At 43.7% G+C, this 19,860-nt stretch overlaps 2 protein-coding genes across 2 annotated transcripts; both read left to right on the plus strand.

The window, feature by feature from the left end:
- Nucleotides 1-2,196: 2,196 nt before the first annotated feature.
- On the plus strand, nucleotides 2,197-7,449 carry LOC148128357 (vomeronasal type-2 receptor 26-like; the record flags this gene model as incomplete). Its single annotated transcript, XM_087922558.1, has 4 exons — nucleotides 2,197-2,259; nucleotides 3,815-4,033; nucleotides 4,509-4,638; nucleotides 5,320-7,449. Coding segments are annotated over 4 exons (1,317 nt in total), but the record flags the coding sequence as incomplete, so codon positions are not given.
- LOC148128358 (vomeronasal type-2 receptor 26-like) lies at nucleotides 6,836-19,860 on the plus strand. Its single transcript, XM_087920291.1, has 7 exons — nucleotides 6,836-7,013; nucleotides 8,601-8,715; nucleotides 9,622-9,913; nucleotides 10,783-11,619; nucleotides 17,024-17,242; nucleotides 17,718-17,847; nucleotides 18,510-19,860. Exons 1-7 carry the CDS (start codon nucleotides 6,836-6,838, stop codon nucleotides 19,412-19,414), a joined length of 2,676 nt encoding a protein of 891 aa, XP_087776417.1. The 3' UTR covers nucleotides 19,415-19,860.

Here is a 19,860-nt window from a genome sequence, read left to right on the forward strand (position 1 = left end):
TCCTCCCTTTCGGGACTCTCTCGGAGACAGGCGGGAGGAGCCGAGTTGCTCGCGAGTAGCCCCGGCCCGACTCAGCGCCCGTGGGGTGCAGTCTGGGGGTCGGAGTGGGGGGTTTAGACTTGCGGGAGGAGGGGGCGTCTGGCAGCCAGCCAAGGCTCGGAGCCGGGGAGCGGGGGGAGGCACCTGCCACCCGGACCGCCGCGGGGCTGCTGAGCAGCTTGGAGGAACCCACCGGGACCCCCCACAAGTTTGTCTTGGCGGGGGAGGGGTCCTTCGGTGCCTCCCCTCCGCCCCCCCCTTGGAGGGGACCGCTTGGAATCCCGACTTTCGTTTTCAGGGCGCGGTTTGTGGCGGGGCCGATTGACCGTCACGGGAGCCTCGCGGGGTCCCCTCCTCCTCCTCCCCCCCGTTGTCTACGCGCGGATTGTCTGACTCACAAGTGCGGACTGGCCCAAATTTGGAAGCGCTTTCCTGCCAGGAGGGGTGGGGGGGCTCCAAGTGCCGCGCTCCACGCGTGTGTGTGTGTGTGTGTCGAGTGTGCCGAGTGTGCATTGAGTGTGGTGAGTGTTTGTGTGTGTGTGTGTGTGCCGTTCCTCGGCCGTTTCCTGCCTTTGTAAGGGCTCCTTTCAGGGCCGAAGGGGGCTCGGGGGGGGGGCGGATGCTGCCTCTGTCCTCAGCCCCCCCTTCCCCCCCCCGCCTTCCTCCGGCCGCTTCTTCTGGGGCGTCGCCCGGTCATCCTGTCGTGGGAATCCGCTGCCTCCTCGGGTTGACCTGGCCGGCCCCGCACCGGCCCCTCCTGGCAGCCCTGCCCCCCCCGCCCCCCCTTCCAGCTGTTTTACCGGGCAGGTCCCGCTGCACATCTGCAGCAGCTGCTTCCCCTGCGAGCCCCGGGGCAGCAGCAACTAAGCCTTCTCTGTTAATGTAACGATATAGCATAGCATAGCATAGCGTAGCGTAGCGTAGCGTAGCGTAGCGTAGCGTAATATAATATATTAATAATGTAATGTAATGTAATGTAATATAATATAATATATAGTATAGTATAGTATAATATAGTATATATATAATAATATAGTATATATATATATAATATAATATAATATATAAAATATACATAATATATACATAATATAATATATACATAATATAATATATACATAATACATAATACATAGTTACTATAACAAAGATACAATATGCTATACTATTATATAGTATATAATTAATATATAACATAATATATAATAAATATAACATGTAACAACAAACACTAATATAATATAGTTATAATACATAATATACATAATCCATAATGTAATATATATAATTGCCACAATATAACAAAGATGCAATATACTATACTATAATTAATATATAACATAATATACAATTAATATAACATATAACAAAAATTAATATAATTATATATAATATAAAACAATACAATATATATAACACAACACAAATATATAATTAATATAAGGTATATAACAAAGAATATAACAGCATAGCATAGCACAGCAGAGTATAAATTCAATCTTTTTAAGATTGTAAGACGCCCAGAGTTACCCCACACTAAGATGGGCGACCAGTACATGTTACAAATAAATATAAATAAATGTCAAAACTTCCTTGCTTGGGCTTATTAAATCCACCGTGGCCACTTCCCTCCCCTCGGATGGGAGTTCTTCCTCCTTTTCTGCTCAGAAACTGTAGGTGGGGGAGGGCCCTTGAGGCCATCCAGTCCAACCCCCTGCTCAGTGAGAGGATCCCAATCCAAGGGCCCTGACAGAAGCTTGCGCAGCCTCCCGTTGACCCACCAGGGGAGTTGTGGGTGTCCCAACACTGGCTGCCCAGTCTCTTCCATTTGTCTGAAATGGGATGGGGTCTCCTGCTTGGGCAGGGGGTTGGAGTAGATGACCTCTGGGGTCCCTTCCAGCTCTGTCATTCAAGCCACCTCTCTCTTGCATGCAGACTCGGTGGGGCTGAGGACTCACAGGCAGCTGCTGATCAACCTCAGTTCCTCCTTTCCGGGTCTGAGGCTGCGATGGGAAGAGTCGAGGCAGGCGGCCCTCAAGTTACCACCCTAATCCAGCCTGGATTTAGGGTCACAAATCCTGCCGGTCACTAAGCAGATCATCCGTGCCACCAACCGGTTTTTTTCATCTCCGGTGTGCTTTCTCTGCAGGTTGACCCCTCCTTTGGGGAGAGCTGGACTCCGGGGGACCCCGGAAGCAGGAATGGACCAGGGCTCCACAGGTAACCGGGATGAAGGGCAGGTGAGGGGGGAAAGGATGGTTCAAGGGGGGGGATTATCAGCTGCTCCCAAGACTTGGAACCCTATAGCGTCCTCTCCGTTCCAGCCTTGATTCTTGTGTTATAACCATGCAATTTTCCATTTGGCTGAGTTGCTTCTCCATCACACATTCCTTGGGAGGAAAGGATTTCTTGTGGCCAGATTTCTATAACTGGTCTGCATCTTAGGAAGGCTCATAAGGCTGAAAGGCTCAGCTCCACTTTGCTCAGCCGTGGCAGCTTCAGAGCCCCCTTGCTCACTCCACCAAATACCCCTCCTTCTTTTCATTCTCCACCTCAATGTCCTTCCACTCTTACACCCATCCCCTGTGCCCCAAGCGCTTCCTCGCTGTGGCGTTTGGTTTTCATGGTTTTGTAAGTTGCAAGAATTAGGTACCTGATGAATTAGTAAGATTAGGGGTGACATGATGGCCGCCTTCCAACATCTGAGGGGCTGTCAAGGAGAAGAAGGGATTGACTTCTAATCCAAAGCACTTTAGGGCAGGAGAAGAAGTAAGAGATGAAAGATTAAGAGAGAATTAAGGAAACATTTTCTGACATTCTTAATTAGAAACAAAGCGACTGTCAACTCTGAAGCTGGCCCGTCTGAGGCCATTTTGAGACATTTATGCTGACACACCGAAGGAGAGCGACAGGGAGGGGAGAATGGAGATAATTGGGGTGTTGTAACTGAAACAAAATACTTTCTCTTGGGAACCAAGGACATTCCTGCAGGTGCTCGGAAGGAGGGGACAGGAGTTACCCAGCAACTGGAGAGTAACATGATTGGACCATGTGACTAATTGTTTTGGGAAAGTGAAAAACATTTACTTTTAATTAGGTGGAAACTTCAGGAATAGTCAGAGTCGGGTTTTCACCAGCCTGTGCCAATATGATATATCCAAAAAAATTGTTCTTTGAGGAAAATGCCTTCCTTGGAATTTTGTTTGCTGTGGGTGTGTTACTTGGAACCCTGACAGAAACATAGAAAATGGACAGCAGAAAAAAACCTAATGGTCCATCAGTCTGCCTTTTGAGTTTATCTTTTTTTTATTTCTCTTTATTTTTTATTATTCTTTACAAATTATTTTTATTTCATTTTAATTTGTTGTTGGATGATGGATATGTGTTTATCTCAAGCATGTTTAAACTCAGATACTGATGATTGACCCACAACCTACACTGGGAGTTGCTTCCAAGCTTCCTCTCCTCTTTCTGTGAAGGAATCCTTTCTAACATTATTTCTGAACATCCCTCCTGTCACTTTGAGGGCATGTCCCCCATGCTCCTCATTCTTGCTTAGGATCGAAAATAATGCCTTCTAGAACCCTATTCATACCCTTCATCTATTCAAAGGTTTTAATCATGTCATGGTCCCCCTTTTCCTTCTGTCCTCCAGTTGTCCATATTCAGGAAAATCTCCTAAGACGGTGACCAGCCCAGAATGAGAGCAGCCATTATGTCTCATTTGGGGCTTTCAGCCAATGACTCCAATTTCTGAAGATCTCTTTTCTTTCAGCTTCTTCCCTATTTGAGGAATGTCCAGTTCAACAACAGTGCTGGTGATGAAATCTCCTTCTCAGAAAATGGACTGGGATCTGCTGGTTATGATCTTCTGAACTGGGTTTTCCTCCCCAATTTATCGTTTGTCCCTGTGAAAGTTGGACAAATAGATCCTGGGGCTCCCCCAGGCCAGGATTTCACCATCAACTCCAATGCAATTGTCTGGTCAAGAAAGGTGAGCTGGAAGGTCAAAGAAATTCAGCAGAAGACTCACTCTCTCCTGGGGATTCAAAACTCCCTCCTTACTGGAAAACAGGTCACTGAATCAGAAATTTGGCAAACATCTGTTTAAAAAAACATGGTTTGCAAGTAAAATATTTGACATTCTGCTTGAAATCCAGGATGCATTTAGAGCAGCCAACACCTGTTTCCATAGATGATTCCCATTCAATTAGATTCCCATGACTGTTTGTTTTAGGAAAGCTGTAGTTCAATTCCCAAGTCTTCTTTTATGTGCCAAGTCCCAGTTCCAATCTCTAGAATCTATCGGTGGTGTGGAGTGTCACTGGCTTTCATCCCCCTATAGCATTTCCTGGGTTCCAATAGACCCTTTGTAAACATGTTGACAATGGAAACAAAAATGTACAAATGAATGCATGAAACATATTAATTGCTTAGGCCACCTATAGCATTTCTCTTTTCTCTTCTAGAAGGTGCCCTTTGCCAGGTGTGGCATCAAGAGGTGCCAGGCAGGAGAGAGGAAGAGAGTTCCAGAAGGCAAGGAAGTTTGCTGCTACCAATGTGCCCCTTGTCCAGAAGGGACTATTTCTAATCAGACAGGTAGAGCACACTTTCAGTGTAGATCTTCCAAGGTGAAGGAAACCATTCAGTAGAAACAACTATGAAGTTTTTTTAATGGATTTGACATTTTTCAAAATATTCATCCTTTGCAGCAGAATCTTGGAGTTGATGGATCTAAATTATCCTCCTAGCCACCATTCCTGCTCCACAGCAATTTAATGCAGGATAGTTTCAGGGCAGAATTCATGGGTTCCCTTTCTAGATTTTCTAGTCCTTCTCTTGCAGCCCATCAAGAAAACCAGCAATCAAACTTTCCATGAAGGAGTGGGTTGTGGAGGGTCAAGTTTTAATTTTTATTATTTAAGATGAGCATCTTCTGTCAGCGCTATCAGTCTCCCAGGAAGTTGATAGACCTGTTGGAGAAAGGGAAGATCTACCTAACTTTGTCTTCCTGCCCTTCCCTGTAGAAGCAAATAGTCAGAATGAGTCAATCCAAAATCCAAAGTAGAGAACTTGTTTGTCCCAAAGGTGCTTTTTCAAGAGGAAACGGGACTTTCTGGTTTTTCTTTAAACTTCTTGGATGAGAATTGAAGTCTTCAGAAAAAACCAGAAATTCTAATTGCCTCTTGAAAAATCACCTTCAAAATTGAATTAATCGATATTGAAGGATGATTTGCCCCTTTTTTATATACCACCAAATGTAAAGTGAGTTTATTTCAGATGCAGCTTCCTGTGATCCCTGCCCAGAAGACCAGTATCCCAACAAGGACAAGGTCCAATGCATTGCCAAGAAGCTCCACTTTCTCTCTTATCAAGACACCCTGGGATATGCTTTAGTTTCTCTCACTCTTTCTCTCTCCATGATCACATTGGGAGTCCTGGCAGTTTTCCTTAAACATCGTGACACACCAATCGTCAAGGCCAATAACAGAGATCTCACCTACCTCCTCCTGGTCTCCCTCCTGCTTTGCTTCCTCTCCTCCTTCCTCTTCATTGGTCGACCCAGGATGCTCACCTGTCTCTTCCGACAAACTGCCTTTGCCATTCTCTTTTCTCTTGCAGTTTCCTCTGTCTTGGCAAAAACTGTCATGGTGGTTCTGGCCTTCATGGCCACCAAACCAGGGAACAGGTCAAGGAAACTCTTAGGAAAATCACTGACCAATTCCATTGTCATAGCATGTCCCCTGATCCAAGCCGTTCTTTGTGTCACCTGGCTGGTAACCTCCCCTCCATTTCCCAACTTGGACTTCCACTCCTTGACTGGTGAGATCATTTCTGAATGTCAGGAAGGCTCAGCTTCAATGTTTTATGCTGTCCTCGCCTACCTGGGTTTCCTGGCCCTCATCAGTTTCACTGTGGCCTTTCTGGCTAGGAAATTGCCTGACAGTTTTAATGAAGCCAAGTTTATTACTTTCAGCATGCTGGTCTTTTGCAGTGTTTGGATCACCTTCCTCCCCAGCTACCTGAGCACCAAAGGGAAGTCCATGGTGGCTGTGGAGATCTTCTCCATCTTGGCCTCTGGGACTGGTCTCTTGGCTTGTATCTTTCTCCCCAAATGCTACATTATCCTACTGAGGCCTGATCTGAATCAGAGAGAAAATATAATGAGGCATAAGAATGTCTGATTCATGTGGAAAGTAGTAACTTTTACTTTAAAACTTTTATGATATCGAATAAGTTAACAACACCAATCTTAATTCTTTTTTCTGGGAGGGGGATAAAATTCAACATGGACATATCTAAGTCCTTCTTTTTGTGTAGAAAAAAATCAAAGGCACATATTTGGAATTGAAGAGAGCATCCTGGGCAGAAGCACATGTGAAAAGAATCTCTCTCTCTTCATGAATTACAAGCTGAACATCAGCCAAGAGGAGCAGCTTGTTGCTGATATTCTTTGTCTGATGCAGGTGAAAAACCCACAGAGTCTGTGCTGAATCAGCAGGGATGAAGTGTGAAAAATAAGAGGGAATTTTGGTTCCTCCATATTCTACATTGGTTAGGCCACATCTGAATATTGCATTCAGCCTCAAAGACAGACCAGAACGTAGTGGCAGAGTGTAAGATTCAGGCAGGGACAGCATCCACTGAATGGTACCAACAAGTAGCTGATGTTCTGTACAGGAACATATGCACAGTGTATGGACTGGACCTTCCCAAGCCCAGTTGTGATATTTCACACAACGTTGTGGAGAACAACAGGGCTAAGATCCTTTGAGACTTCTAAATCAAGGCCGACATGCAGGTCCTTGCCAATGAACTGGACAAAGAGGTCGTAGAGAAGAAGACAGAGGTGGGGATAGATGCAGCCATGCCAAATTACAGCAACATCAGGAAGAAGGAGGATGGGAAGCTGGAGAAATTCAAAGGCCTAAAGGAGGAAGTGGAGAAGATATGGAACGTCAAAAGGGGTCCTAGTGATAGGGGTCTTGTTAGGAATAACAAGGTTACCTAACGTAGTTTGGGTAAAATAATATATATAAACTATGATAGTAAGTTTAAGTGTGTGTCACTTTAAAACTGCAAAGCATGTAATTTTGGGTGCGGTTGTGAAACCGCCATAAGAGGGAGCAAGAGAAACTGACGATTGCTGGATTGATCGTTTGCTAACTGCATGTTCCCTACTGCTGAGTTTGTGAACGTCGAAGGAAGAAAGGAGGTTTGACTTCTTCATATCTCTACTGCGAGGAGATATATTACTGGACTGATATTTGTAAGTTTACTGACCTCTTTTTTGACACTGGACTTTGTAACTAAATAATCCCCGGATGTACTGAATTAGTGAATGATATATGGACTGTTTTTGACTATGTTAAAACTCTTACTGGAATAAACTATTTAACTAGCACAGTGTATATGTTTTACTGAGTGTAAGCTACAAAAACGTTTATCTCACATATTTTGCCACCTGACTGCCGTGCAAATTCTGCTAGGGTGTATCCCTAACAGGTCTTTTGGGCTGTTGACTTTAAACTGGTAGAGGGGCTCCAGCAGATCCCAGGAATAATTGCAGATGCCCAGAAGAGTGAAGTGCAAGGAACTGCTAAGATAACGGTGTCTGTCCTTGTCTTGCTTGATTCAGTGGTGACAGGGGAGGAGAGACTCCACCCTGGATCTTCTTTATGTGAGGTATCACAGGGGTCCGTGCTGTCCCCTCTCCTGTTCCACATCTACATGAGACCCAGAGTAAGCTCATCCAATGTCATGAAGTGAAGTATCCTTGATATGTTGATGATACTCAATTGTACATCTTTTGTTCGGGTAAATTAAGCATCATTGTGCATGTCCTGTCCTCTTGGATGAAGGATGCCCTGGCCAACTCCTGGTTGGACTACTGCAATGCGTTCCATATGGAGCTGCCCTTGAAGAGCATCCAGAAACTTCAGCTGGTGCAAATTGCAGTCGCAAAAAAAGTTATGCAAGTTTCTGATAGGGTACATTCTTTCTCTGCTTGCTGATCTGCATTGGTTGGTCTCATCACAACAGACTTCACGACTGTATTATTATTGTACAAAGGTTTAAGCAATGAATGTCTTCTTTATTTACAGTTTTTAACTGGGCTGTTGTATGCTGCTCAGAATCCCTTTGCATGAGATGGGTAGCCATATACATTTGATCAGTCAATCCTTTCCATTTCTTGTCTTGGGGGTATAACTAAACCAGGTATTCCATCTCACCATTGACATGATTGCTCACACTTCCTAGGGTACACCTGACTGCCACCATACACCATTAGCACCCATTCTATCTGAACATAGTATGACACAGGCCAAACTCCATCTTCTGCACAGGTGTTCACTTTCAGGTAGGTCAAAATCTCAATTCTCAAGTCTATCTGTTCTGTGGATTAGCCACAAGAGACACAAACATGTTTTTCCCCACCTGATGTGCAAATGACATCTATTGCAAAGTGGGTAGGACAATTGCTTTTCCCTGAAATCATCAGAAGAACAGTAATTCTTAATGTCTCCCCTGGGGATTTCAACCCACAAAAATCTCCCAAGGTAAAACTTGCTTTGAAAAATATGCCCTGCTGGAGGACCTCACCTGGTCTTCCAGAGAGCTAACTCTGAGCTTTGGTGTGACTCAGCTGCCCTTTGTGTCAAAGCCAAAACACAGGTAAGAGGAGGCATGATTGATACAATGCTCATTTATGGTTGATTAATCTTGTGACTTCATTATTAAAATAAATAATGAGATACAACACATAGTCTACTTTCAGAATAGGCCAGATAGGAACAAATAAAGAGATAAAATACAAATGTGTTAATGCAAAAGGACTTCAGATAAATTTGCCTTGAGGCCATCCAGCTGGCAAGGCAGCCATAACTGTGTAAGCTTGCAGAGGTTTCAAGTGCTCCCTGCAATTCTGCTTCCCACAAACCTTGACTTTTGGTCTAGCAGGGAAGGTGACAAGAATGATTGGGCTGCCTCTCCTGCTGCTGCTTCTGCTCTTCTGGCTCCTGCCCCCAATGACTGCTAACAATAAAAGGAAATATTACATGTCTGGTGATCTGGTTATTGGTGGGAATTTGCCCCTGAGAGCTGTTATCTTCTCCAGGATACCATATTTTCAAAATGATCCATCACTTCTTCTTTATGGATTCTCGTAAGATTATCAATTTTTGTAAAATTCACCTGAATAGAAAAATATAGATGATTGTTTTCTTTCTTTTGGATTGAGAAACTCCTTTTAGAAATACTTTTCTAGTGATGTTTGCAAAGATCCTTGTATATAACTTTGTATAGATCAGATTTCTGTCCTTTCCTCAATAGATAGCCAAATTCATGAAATAGGCTAGAATTCCCAGTCTTTGCAGAAGTCTTCCTCTGCATGATTATACACCATATGAAAGTGGAGAGGGAAAACACCTTGGAGACTTTGCTGGCCTAGTAAAGGTGTTCACTTATGTTCACTTATGACATAAAATCTTGGTCTAAAACTCCCCCAAAATATGACAAGGCAAAGTCCACCTGCAGGCAGGATTTCCTTGCAAGGTCCCCCTCTGTTTTTTCTCACTATAGGTTTATACCCAAAAACTTCCAACAGTTCCTGGCCTTAATGTTTGCAGTTAAAGAAGTCAACAAGGATCTGTTTCTCCTGCCCAACATCACCCTTGGCTTCCACATCCAAAACAATGAGCAAATGGAGTGGCGGATTTCTTTGATCAGCCTCTCCCTGCTCTCCACACGAGGCCAAATGGTTCCAGGTTATAAATGTTACATGAAGGACCCTCTACTCTCTGCCATTGGATGTGATGAGCCCAAATCCTCAAGGCTGATGGCTTCCATCTTCAGCATCTTCAAGATCCCACAGGTAAGCACTGGATACAATATGGAACTCACAAAGAACAGATACACACACAGAAGCTAAGGATGAAAGCAAAGGTGCTACGAGCGGACACACATCAGAATTCTTTGATTTTGACCATCCATCCTATAGTTGAGTTTATTTCTGTATTTTTTATGTGAAGATACATTTTTATATAACTACAAGGAAATATTGATATAATTCTGAAAGAGGAATTACTTCCTGATATTCCTAGAAGTTTATCATCTTTCTGCACCTTTCAGTGGAGTTTATTCTCTGTGTGGATGTTTTGTTCCTTTGACTTATGATCTATCACAGCCAGGCAAAATAGGTAAGCGGTCTCTTCCTTAGAATGGAGGAAGATGAAGCTTTCCACTCACAATGAGTAAATCTGAGAGGTGGGGCAAGAAATCACACAATGCGGGCCTTTAAAGTCACCATTAACGTGGACATTGTGTCAGGGTTCTGATCAATTCCATCATAAAATTAGCAGTCTCAAGCCATTTAGAAAGAAAAATCCAGTGGTTTATTAGGAGTGCCATGTTGGCTCTACCTATGGGAAGCCAGCTCTCACTTCACCCAACCTGCACCTTGGCTCTGACCCTCTTTCCCCTCCCCCCAAAGTGTGTTACCAGTCACATTATCCAACGAAGCAATTTTGTGGGTCGTATAAGTCACTCCCTCCAGCCATTGTGGATCTCCGTGGACATGGCCTTGACTTTGGCTGGCAAGGCTGTGTCCTGTTTTGACTGAGGAGTGAATTCCTTGGTGCAGCTGCGAGGCCCATTCCCCGGCCTATGGAAACTCGGGAGCAGGTCGAGGAAGTTTTTCATGTCAACACTTTGTCTCTAAAAGAGGATTTTCATTTTCTCCAGCTTGGTGTTGGCTTTGAGTTCTCTGTGGGAGAGAGAAGAGTTTATCCTTCCTTCTTCCAGATCAATCCCAAGGAATTTGCTCAGTATGTGGGTTTAGTCCAGCTGCTCCTGTATTTCCAGTGGAACTGGGTTGGGCTTCTGGCCCCTGAAAATGATGATGGAGAACTTTTCACCTCATCTCTGGTGCCAATGCTCAAGGAGAAGGAGATCTGCCTGGCTTTTGCTGAAGTGATGAAATCTGATTTTTTTGTTAGTTCAGATTCAAAATTACAACATATTTTCAACACTTGGTCTAAAGGTGAAGTGATTATTCTGTTTGCAGACTCCTATACTATTTCAAATGTACAGGCAGTTGTGTATGCTTATGGCATATTTAGAAAAGCATCATTTCTGAAAGTTTGGATCTTTACATCCAATTGGAAACTTAATGTGCTGAAATCTCAATATCTATTGAAAATTATAAAGCCCTTCCATGGGGCTTTGACTTTTAGGCACCACACTGGGGATGTCTCAGAATTCAGCCGTTTTCTCCTGTCTTTAGACCCTTTGAACCCACAAGAAGATGTCTTTCTCCCACTATGGTGGGAATGGGTCTTTGACTGCAACATCCACAAGCCTGGAAAGACCCCTCCAAAGGGGAAAAAACCATGTACAGGAAAGGAGAATGTACAGAATCTGCCATCCTACTGGTTTGAAACAAGCATGACTGGAGAAAGCTACAATATCTACAATGCCATTTATGCTCTGGCACACGCATTACATGCAATGCATGGATCCAAAGGGCAACCATCCATACTGAGACTTGGAGAGAGGATCTCAAATGTCCAGTCCTGGCAGGTAATCTCTGGGTGTCAGGTCTGCCACCTCTCTTCTTCTTTTGTCTTACTTCAGTGCCAGCCTGCCATAGATGCTGGAGTGGAGGGAAGCTTTTTGGGAAGGGGAATGGAGCACCTCTGATGTACTTTGGGCCAGCTGGAGAAAACATCTGAAGGACAACCGGCCAGAGAGAAAAGTGCAGCTGCATTCCAAGAACTGCCAAAAACTTCTCTTTGGATTATGATTGGGCATGAGGGGCCAATGGGAGGACAGGCCTGGGAAAAAGGGGAAGTTTATGAGGCAATTGACACGGGATCCTCAAACTTAGGTTTGCCTTACTGTACTTCCTTTGACTTTGGCAAAACTATACCTTGCCCTCAAAAATGAAGTCAATGGACTGTTTCTGCCTTCTGAGTTGATGTGGTGGTTATCTGAGAGCAGGTGCTGAGGGCTGAGGAGAGCGAGGACTCAGATGAGGGGCCAGGACCATTAGGGAGTGGGTTGCTGCCTTCAGAGATTGTGGGGGCTGGCAGCAGCAATGAGGAGGTTCCCGAGGAGCCTGTGCCAAGTGCATGCGTGATCACAGGGTTGCTCGCAGGAAAGAGCAGCTACAACAGCACGGGACATTCGGTAATAAGGTTGCAAGGTAATGGCCCCACCTTCAAGAAGATAAAAGGCAGCTGTGCAGAGAACATTCTTTGTAGGAAGCAAAGACATTTTGAAACTCAGTCTCGTGGGCATTACAGTTGGTATTTTAAGGCTGTTGTACCGAAAACTATTTCTTATCTGTTGTTTTTAGCAGTCTTGCAAAAATTTGGCAAGGCTCTTTCTTGTCAGAGCTGATTAGTTGGAAGCAGCCTTTCATCTGTGAAAAAATAGAATTCTTAGCTGAACCAATCAAAGGCTGTGTTGCTGCCTTAGTCCTGTGATTGCTCTCTTGGAACTAGGTTGGGTCAGGACAGTTCAAGTCAAGACAGATCTTATTCAGGCCACAGATCTTTAGAGAGGAAGCTCCCCATGTCAATTTATTGAGTTAAATATCTTTATGGCCTCATATCCCTGCATCAAAGCTGCATAAAACCAGTGTCAGGGTTCCAGAGATTGCCCTAATTAAATCATGAGCCTCGAGCCAAGCTTCAAAAGGATCCAAAAGATTTATTAGGAGCAACATATTGCCATTGACCCATATGAAGCCCATTGTGACAGGGATGGGATTCAAATTTTTTAACAGCTGGTTCTGTGGGCATAGCTTAGGTGCTTTTAATAAATAAACTATATATATATATATATATTCTTAAGTTTTCGCGGGTACTTACATGTATGGTATTCAGCTTTGTTCGAGTATTTTTCCATGTCATTGTAGTTGTGCTTTTAAAGTTGTAGCAACGTTTCAGCAGAATCTCATCTGCCATCATCAAGCCTGATCATGATGACGTGGGAAAAACCCATGTATATACATATATATATATATGTGTGTGGATCTTTGGTTGTTCGGGTTTTCTCCGCGTAAGATTCGAAGTATCTAGGCAACGTTTCGATGAAGTCTCATTCATCATCTTCAGGCTTCTGTCTGAGAAGCAAGAGCCGAAGACAGAAGCCTGAAGATGATGAATGAGATTTCATCGAAATGTTGCCTAGATACTTCGAATCTTGAGAAAACCCAACAACCAAAGATCCACATACAAATACCCGGAAGAACCTCAGAATATATATATATATATATATATATGTGGATCTTTGGTTGTTCGGGTTTTCTCCCGCGTAAGATTCAAGTATCTAGGCAACGTTTCGATGAAGTCTCATTCATCATCTTCAGGCTTCTGTCTCCGGCTCTGTGCTTTTCAGAGTAATGTGAGATTGCAGCTGCTTCCTCCTTTTAACTGCCAGTGGGGTGGGACTTGATTGGGTGGGGGCTTGGCTGTGTTCTGATTGGGTGGGGTGTGTTCTCATTGGTAGGGGTTTGGTTGTGTTCTGATTGGTTGGGGGGTTAGCCGTGTTCTGATTGGTTGGAGGCGTGTTCTGTTCAGGTGGGGGCTTGGCTGTGCTCCGGTTAGTCTTAGTTGCTGGGGATTTGAGCTGGTGAGTTGTGATCTTGCTGTTTGGCTTCTAGTTCGTGGTCCTGTTGCATCTTCATAGTGGGTGTCGGTTTGCTTCATGTATGGCTCGGAGGGGTTTGAAGTGGGTAGTGATGCAGCTGTAGTGCAGCTTCTGGTCCATGGTCTACAGCTGCATCACTACCCACTTCAAACCCTCTGAGCCATACATGAAGCAAACCGACACCCACTATGAAGATGCAACAGGACCACGAACTAGAAGCCAAACAGCAAGATCACAACTCACCAGCTCAAATCCCCAGCAACTAAGACTAACCGGAGCACAGCCAAGCCCCCACCTGAACAGAACACGCCTCCAACCAATCAGAACACGGCTAACCCCCAACCAATCAGAACACAACCAAACCCCTACCAATGAGAACACACCCCACCCAATCAGAACACAGCCAAGCCCCCACCCAATCAAGTCCCACCCCACTGGCAGTTAAAAGGAGGAAGCAGCTGCAATCTCACATTACTCTGAAAAGCACAGAGCCGGAGACAGAAGCCTGAAGATGATGAATGAGACTTCATCGAAACGTTGCCTAGATACTTGAATCTTACGCGGGAGAAAACCGAACAACCAAAGATCCACATATAAATACCATGAACCTCAGAAAACAAATATATATATATATATATATATGTGTGTGTGTGTGTGTGTGTGTGTGTGTTCTGTCTGTCTGTCTGTCTGTCTGTCTGTCTGTCTGTCTTGTAATTTGGGTTTTTCTCCGAATAACCAAAGATCCACATACAAACTGTATCTTGAAAACCTCAGAATTCTATTATTTTGTTACAAAGTTTCAGTTAGAATGTATCTTTTAGGAATCTTGTTAAGGTTTCACTATAAGTTCCTTTTAGTTCCAGGCAGTCTCCTCCATTTTTCCAGATCCTGCCCTTTTATTCTTTCCTTTTCTCTCCTTTCCTGCTTTTAAAGGTTTTTGAGTATCCAAAAGTCTTTATTATCCCTTTGACATTTTATTTTCAGCTTAAATGCCTATTGATGTCAAAGTGGATTTTTGTCGATTTCTTACTTAAATCTCTTAGCTGTCAGTATAAGGAAGGGAAGAAAAAAAAAGTCAAATCCTTTCCCTTCCCTCTCTCTTTTGCTGCCTCAAAGTCTTCTTTGGGAACAATGTTATTTTTTATAGTTCAAATTCCAGGGTACCTTACGTTGTTGCTTTTTCAGTTTAACTCGGTCAACCAAAACTTTCTCTTCTTATCTCCCTCCTGCACATTCTTTTCCGGTCGAGTTCTTTTTTGAGGTGGCCATTTCTAACCACCGCTGCAACCACCTTTGGGAAAGGGAGTAATGGCCAGCTGAGGAGGAGAGATGCGGCTCTCCTTGACCCTGCTGGTGGTCTCCCCCCTCTTCACCACCTCTACAGGATGGTTTAGCCCCAAATCCAGCCGGCTCGGGGCACTCCAGTGGCGAGCACGGATCGAAATCGTGCACGATCATGGATTTTGGTTCCTTGCCGAAGAAGCTCAAACTGGAAGTCCATGCTTACTTAGATTGTTACATGTGTATGAATTAAAATATCATTTTCTCCTCCTTTCTGAAATGCATAAATATAATAAGTTCATCCTTTTTTCTGCAGGCGTACCTCCCATTATTTCTGGAGAAAATTCCTCCAAGGTGCATCTTAACGACAAATTAAGTAGTGAGCCTTGATTATTTGTTTGGGTCCTGCATTTTGGTCCCACAACAATTTCTAAATGAGTTACCAGTTGCTCTTTCATTCTAGGTTCTATTTTTTTCTAGCCAGGAAGGCAGCATAACCGCCTTTCCTTGCCAGCCTTCACTTTTAAGGATTGGGAATTCTGGTCCATTTTCCAGGGTTTAACTCCCCTTTACCCAACACTTCACCCTATAGCGTCCTCTCCCTTCCAGCCTTGATTCTTGTGTTATAACCATGCAATTTTCCATTTGACTGAGTTGCTTCTCCATCACACATTCCTTGGGAGGAAAGAATTTCTTGTGGCCAGATTTCTATAACTGGTCTGCATCTTAGGAAGGCTCAGCTCCACTTTGCTCAGCCGTGGCAGCTTCAGAGCCCCCTTGCTCACTCCACCAAATACCCCTCCTTCTTTTCATTCTCCACCTCAATGTCCTTCCACTCTTACACCCATCCCCTGTGCCCCTCAGTGCTTCCTCGCTGTGGAGTTTGGTTTTCATGGTTTTGTAAGTTGCAAGAACTCGGTACCTGATGAATTAGTAAGATTAGGGGTGACATGATGGCTGTCTTCCAACATCTGAGGGGCTGTCACAGAGAAGAAGGGGTTGACTTCTAATCCAAAGCACTTTAGGGCAGGACAAGAAGTAAGAGATGAAAGATTAAGAGAGAATTAAAGAAACGTTTTCTGACATTCTTAATTAGAAACAAAGAAACTGTCAACTCTGAAGCTGGCCTGTCTGAGGCCATTTTGAGACTTTTATGCTGACACACTGAAGGAGAGCGACAGGGAGGGGAGAATGGAGATAATTGGGGTGTTGTAACTGAAACAAAATACTTTCTCTTGGGAACCAAGGACATTCCTGCAGGTGCTCGGAAGGAGGGGACAGGAGTTACCCAGCAACTGGACAGTAACATGATTGGACCATGTGACTAATTGTTTTGGGAAAGTGAAAAACATTTACTTTTAATTAGGTGGAAACTTCAGGAATAGTCAGAGTCGGGTTTCACCAGCCTGTGCCAATATGATATATCCAAAAAAATTGTTCTTTGAGGAAATTGCCTTCCTTGGAGTTTTGTTTGCTGTGGGTGTGTTACTTGGAACCCTGACAGAAACATAGAAAATGGACAGCAGAAAAAAACCTAATGGTCCATCAAGTCTGCCCTTTGAGTTTATCTTTTTTATTTCTCTTTAATTTATTTTTTATTATTCTTTACAAATTATTTTTATTTCATTTTAATTTGTTGTTGGATGATGGATATGTGTTTATCTCAAGCATGTTTAAACTCAGATACTGATGATTGACCCACAACCTACACTGGGAGTTGCTTCCAAGCTTCCTCTACTCTTTCTGTGAAGGAATCCTTTCTAACATTATTTCTGAACATCCCTCCTGTCACTTTGAGGGCATGTCGCCCATGCTCCTCATTCTTGCTTAGGATCGAAAATAATGCCTTCTAGAACCCTATTCATACCCTTCATCTATTCAAAGGTTTTAATCATGTCATTGTCCCCCTTTCCCTTCTGTCCTCCAGTTGTCCATATTCAGGAAAATCTCCTAAGACGGTGACCAGCCCAGAATGAGAGCAGCCATTATGTCTCATTTGGGGCTTTCAGCCAATGACTCCAATTTCTGAAGATCTCTTTTCTTTCAGCTTCTTCCCTATTTGAGGAATGTCCAGTTCAACAACAGTGCTGGTGATGAAATCTCCTTCTCAGAAAATGGACTGGGATCTGCTGGTTATGATCTTCTGAACTGGGTTTTCCTCCCCAATTTATCGTTTGTCCCTGTGAAAGTTGGACAAATAGATCCTGGGGCTCCCCCAGGCCAGGATTTCACCATCAACTCCAATGCAATTGTCTGGTCAAGAAAGGTGAGCTGGAAGGTCAAATAAATTCAGCAAAAGACTCATTCTCTTCTGGGGATTCAAAACTTCCTCCTTACTGGAAAACAGGTCACTGAATCAGAAATTTGGCGAACATCTGTTTAGAAAAACATGGTTTGCATGTAAAATATTTGACGTTCTGCTTGAAATCCAGGATGCATTTAGAGCAGCCAACACCTGTTTCCATAGACGATTCCCATTCAATTAGATTCCCATGACTGTTTGTTTTAGGAAAGCTGTAGTTCAATTCCCAAGTCTTCTTTTATGTGCCAAGTCCCAGTTCCAATCTCTAGAATCTATCGGTGGTGTGGAGTGTCACTGGCTTTAATCCCCCTATAGCATTTCCTGGGTTCCAATAGACCCTTTGTAAACATGTTGACAATGGAAACAAAAATGTACAAATGAATAAATGAAACATGTTAATTGCTTAGGCCACTTATAGCATTTCTCTTTTCTCTTCTAGAAGGTGCCCTTTGCCAGGTGTGGCATCAAGAGGTGCCAGGCAGGAGAGAGGAAGAGAGTTCCAGAAGGCAAGGAAGTTTGCTGCTACCAATGTGCCCCTTGTCCAGAAGGGACTATTTCTAATCAGACAGGTAGAGCACACTTTCAGTGTAGATCTTCCAAGATGAAGGAAACCATTCAGTAGAAACAACTATGAAGTTTTTTTTAATGGATTTGACATTTTTCAAAATATTCATCCTTTGCAGCAGAATCTTGGAGTTGATGGATCTAAATTATCCTCCTAGCCACCATTCCTGCTCCACAGCAATTTAATGCAGGATAGTTTCAGGGCAGAATTCATGGGTTCCCTTTCTAGATTTTCTAGTCCTTCTCTTGCAACCCATCAAGAAAACCAGCAATCAAACTTTCCATGAAGGAGTGGGTTGTGGAGGGTCAAGTTTTAATTTTTATTATTTAAGATGAGCATCTTCTGTCAGTGCTATCAGTCTCCCAGGAGGTTGATAGACCTGTTGGAGAAAGGGGAGATCCACCTAACTTTGTCTTCCTGCCCTTCCCTGTAGAAGCAAATAGTCAGAATGAGTCAATCCAAAATCCAAAGTAGAGAACTTGTTTGTCCCAAAGGTGCTTTTTCAAGAGGAAACTGGACTTTCTGGTTTTGCTTTAAACTTCTTGGATGAGAATTAAAGTCTCCAGAAAAAACCAGAAATTCTAATTGCCTCTTGAATAAATCAATATTGAAGGATGATTTGCCTTTTTTTAATATACCACCAAATGTAAAGTGACTTTATTTCAGATGCAGCTTCCTGTGATCCCTGCCCAGAAGACCAGTATCCCAACAAGGACAAGGTCCAATGCATTGCCAAGAAGCTCCACTTTCTCTCTTATCAAGACACCCTGGGATATGCTTTAGTTTCTCTCACTCTTTCTCTCTCCATGATCACATTGGGAGTCCTGGCAGTTTTCCTTAAACATCGTGACACACCAATCGTCAAGGCCAATAACAGAGATCTCACCTACCTCCTCCTGGTCTCCCTCCTGCTTTGCCTCCTCTCCTCCTTCCTCTTCATTGGTCGACCCAGGAGCCTCACCTGTCTCTTCCGACAAACTGCCTTTGCCATTCTCTTTTCTCTTGCAGTTTCCTCTGTCTTGGCAAAAACTGTCATGGTGGTTCTGGCCTTCATGGCCACCAAACCAGGGAACAGGTCAAGGAAACTCTTAGGAAAATCACTGACCAATTCCATTGTCATAGCATGTCCCCTGATCCAAGCCGTTCTTTGTGTCACCTGGCTGGTAACCTCCCCTCCATTTCCCAACTTGGACTTCCACTCCTTGACTGGTGAGATCATTTTTGAATGTCAGGAAGGCTCAGCTTCAATGTTTTATGCTGTCCTCGCCTACCTGGGTTTCCTGGCCCTCATCAGTTTCACCGTGGCCTTTCTGGCTAGGAAATTGCCTGACAGTTTTAATGAAGCCAAGTTTATTACTTTCAGCATGCTGGTCTTTTGCAGTGTTTGGATCACCTTCCTCCCCAGCTACCTGAGCACCAAAGGGAAGTTCATGGTGGCTGTGGAGATCTTCTCCATCTTGGCCTCTGGGACTGGTCTCTTGGCTTGTATCTTTTTCCCCAAATGCTACATTATCCTACTGAGGCCTGATCTGAATCAGAGAGAAAATATAATGAGGCATAAGAATGTCTGATTTATGTGGAAAGTAGTAACTTTTACTTTAAAACATTTATGATATTGAGTAAGTTATCAACACCAATCTAAATTCCTTTTTCTGGGAGGGGGATAAAATTCAACATGGACATATCCAAGTCCTTCTTTTTGTGTAGAAAATATCAAAGGAGGAGAGGACCTTGGTCCTTTTCATGGGCTGCAGCTTTGACAACTGAGTAAGAGGACGGACATGCATATGGGCGAGTGCTGGAAACAAAGCATGGAAATATCTCTAGTTTATGGTTCCTCTCTGAGTTTGTCATCCTTTCCAGTGTGTGTTATCTGTGGACGTCCTCCAGCCCTTATCTTGCCTGCTTTTTGTTGCTTTCTTCTTTCTTCTTGTAACTGTGTGGGAGTTTTTTGTCTTCTGTCAAAGATATTCAGAGCTTGGAAGCAAAATGAAGGAATAAAAGGGGCTTCACCTGT

Source organism: Pseudonaja textilis, chromosome 1, assembly GCF_049901715.1.
Source record: "Pseudonaja textilis isolate UNSWEBS1 chromosome 1, rPseTex1.2, whole genome shotgun sequence".
Classification (NCBI taxonomy): domain Eukaryota; kingdom Metazoa; phylum Chordata; class Lepidosauria; order Squamata; family Elapidae; genus Pseudonaja; species Pseudonaja textilis.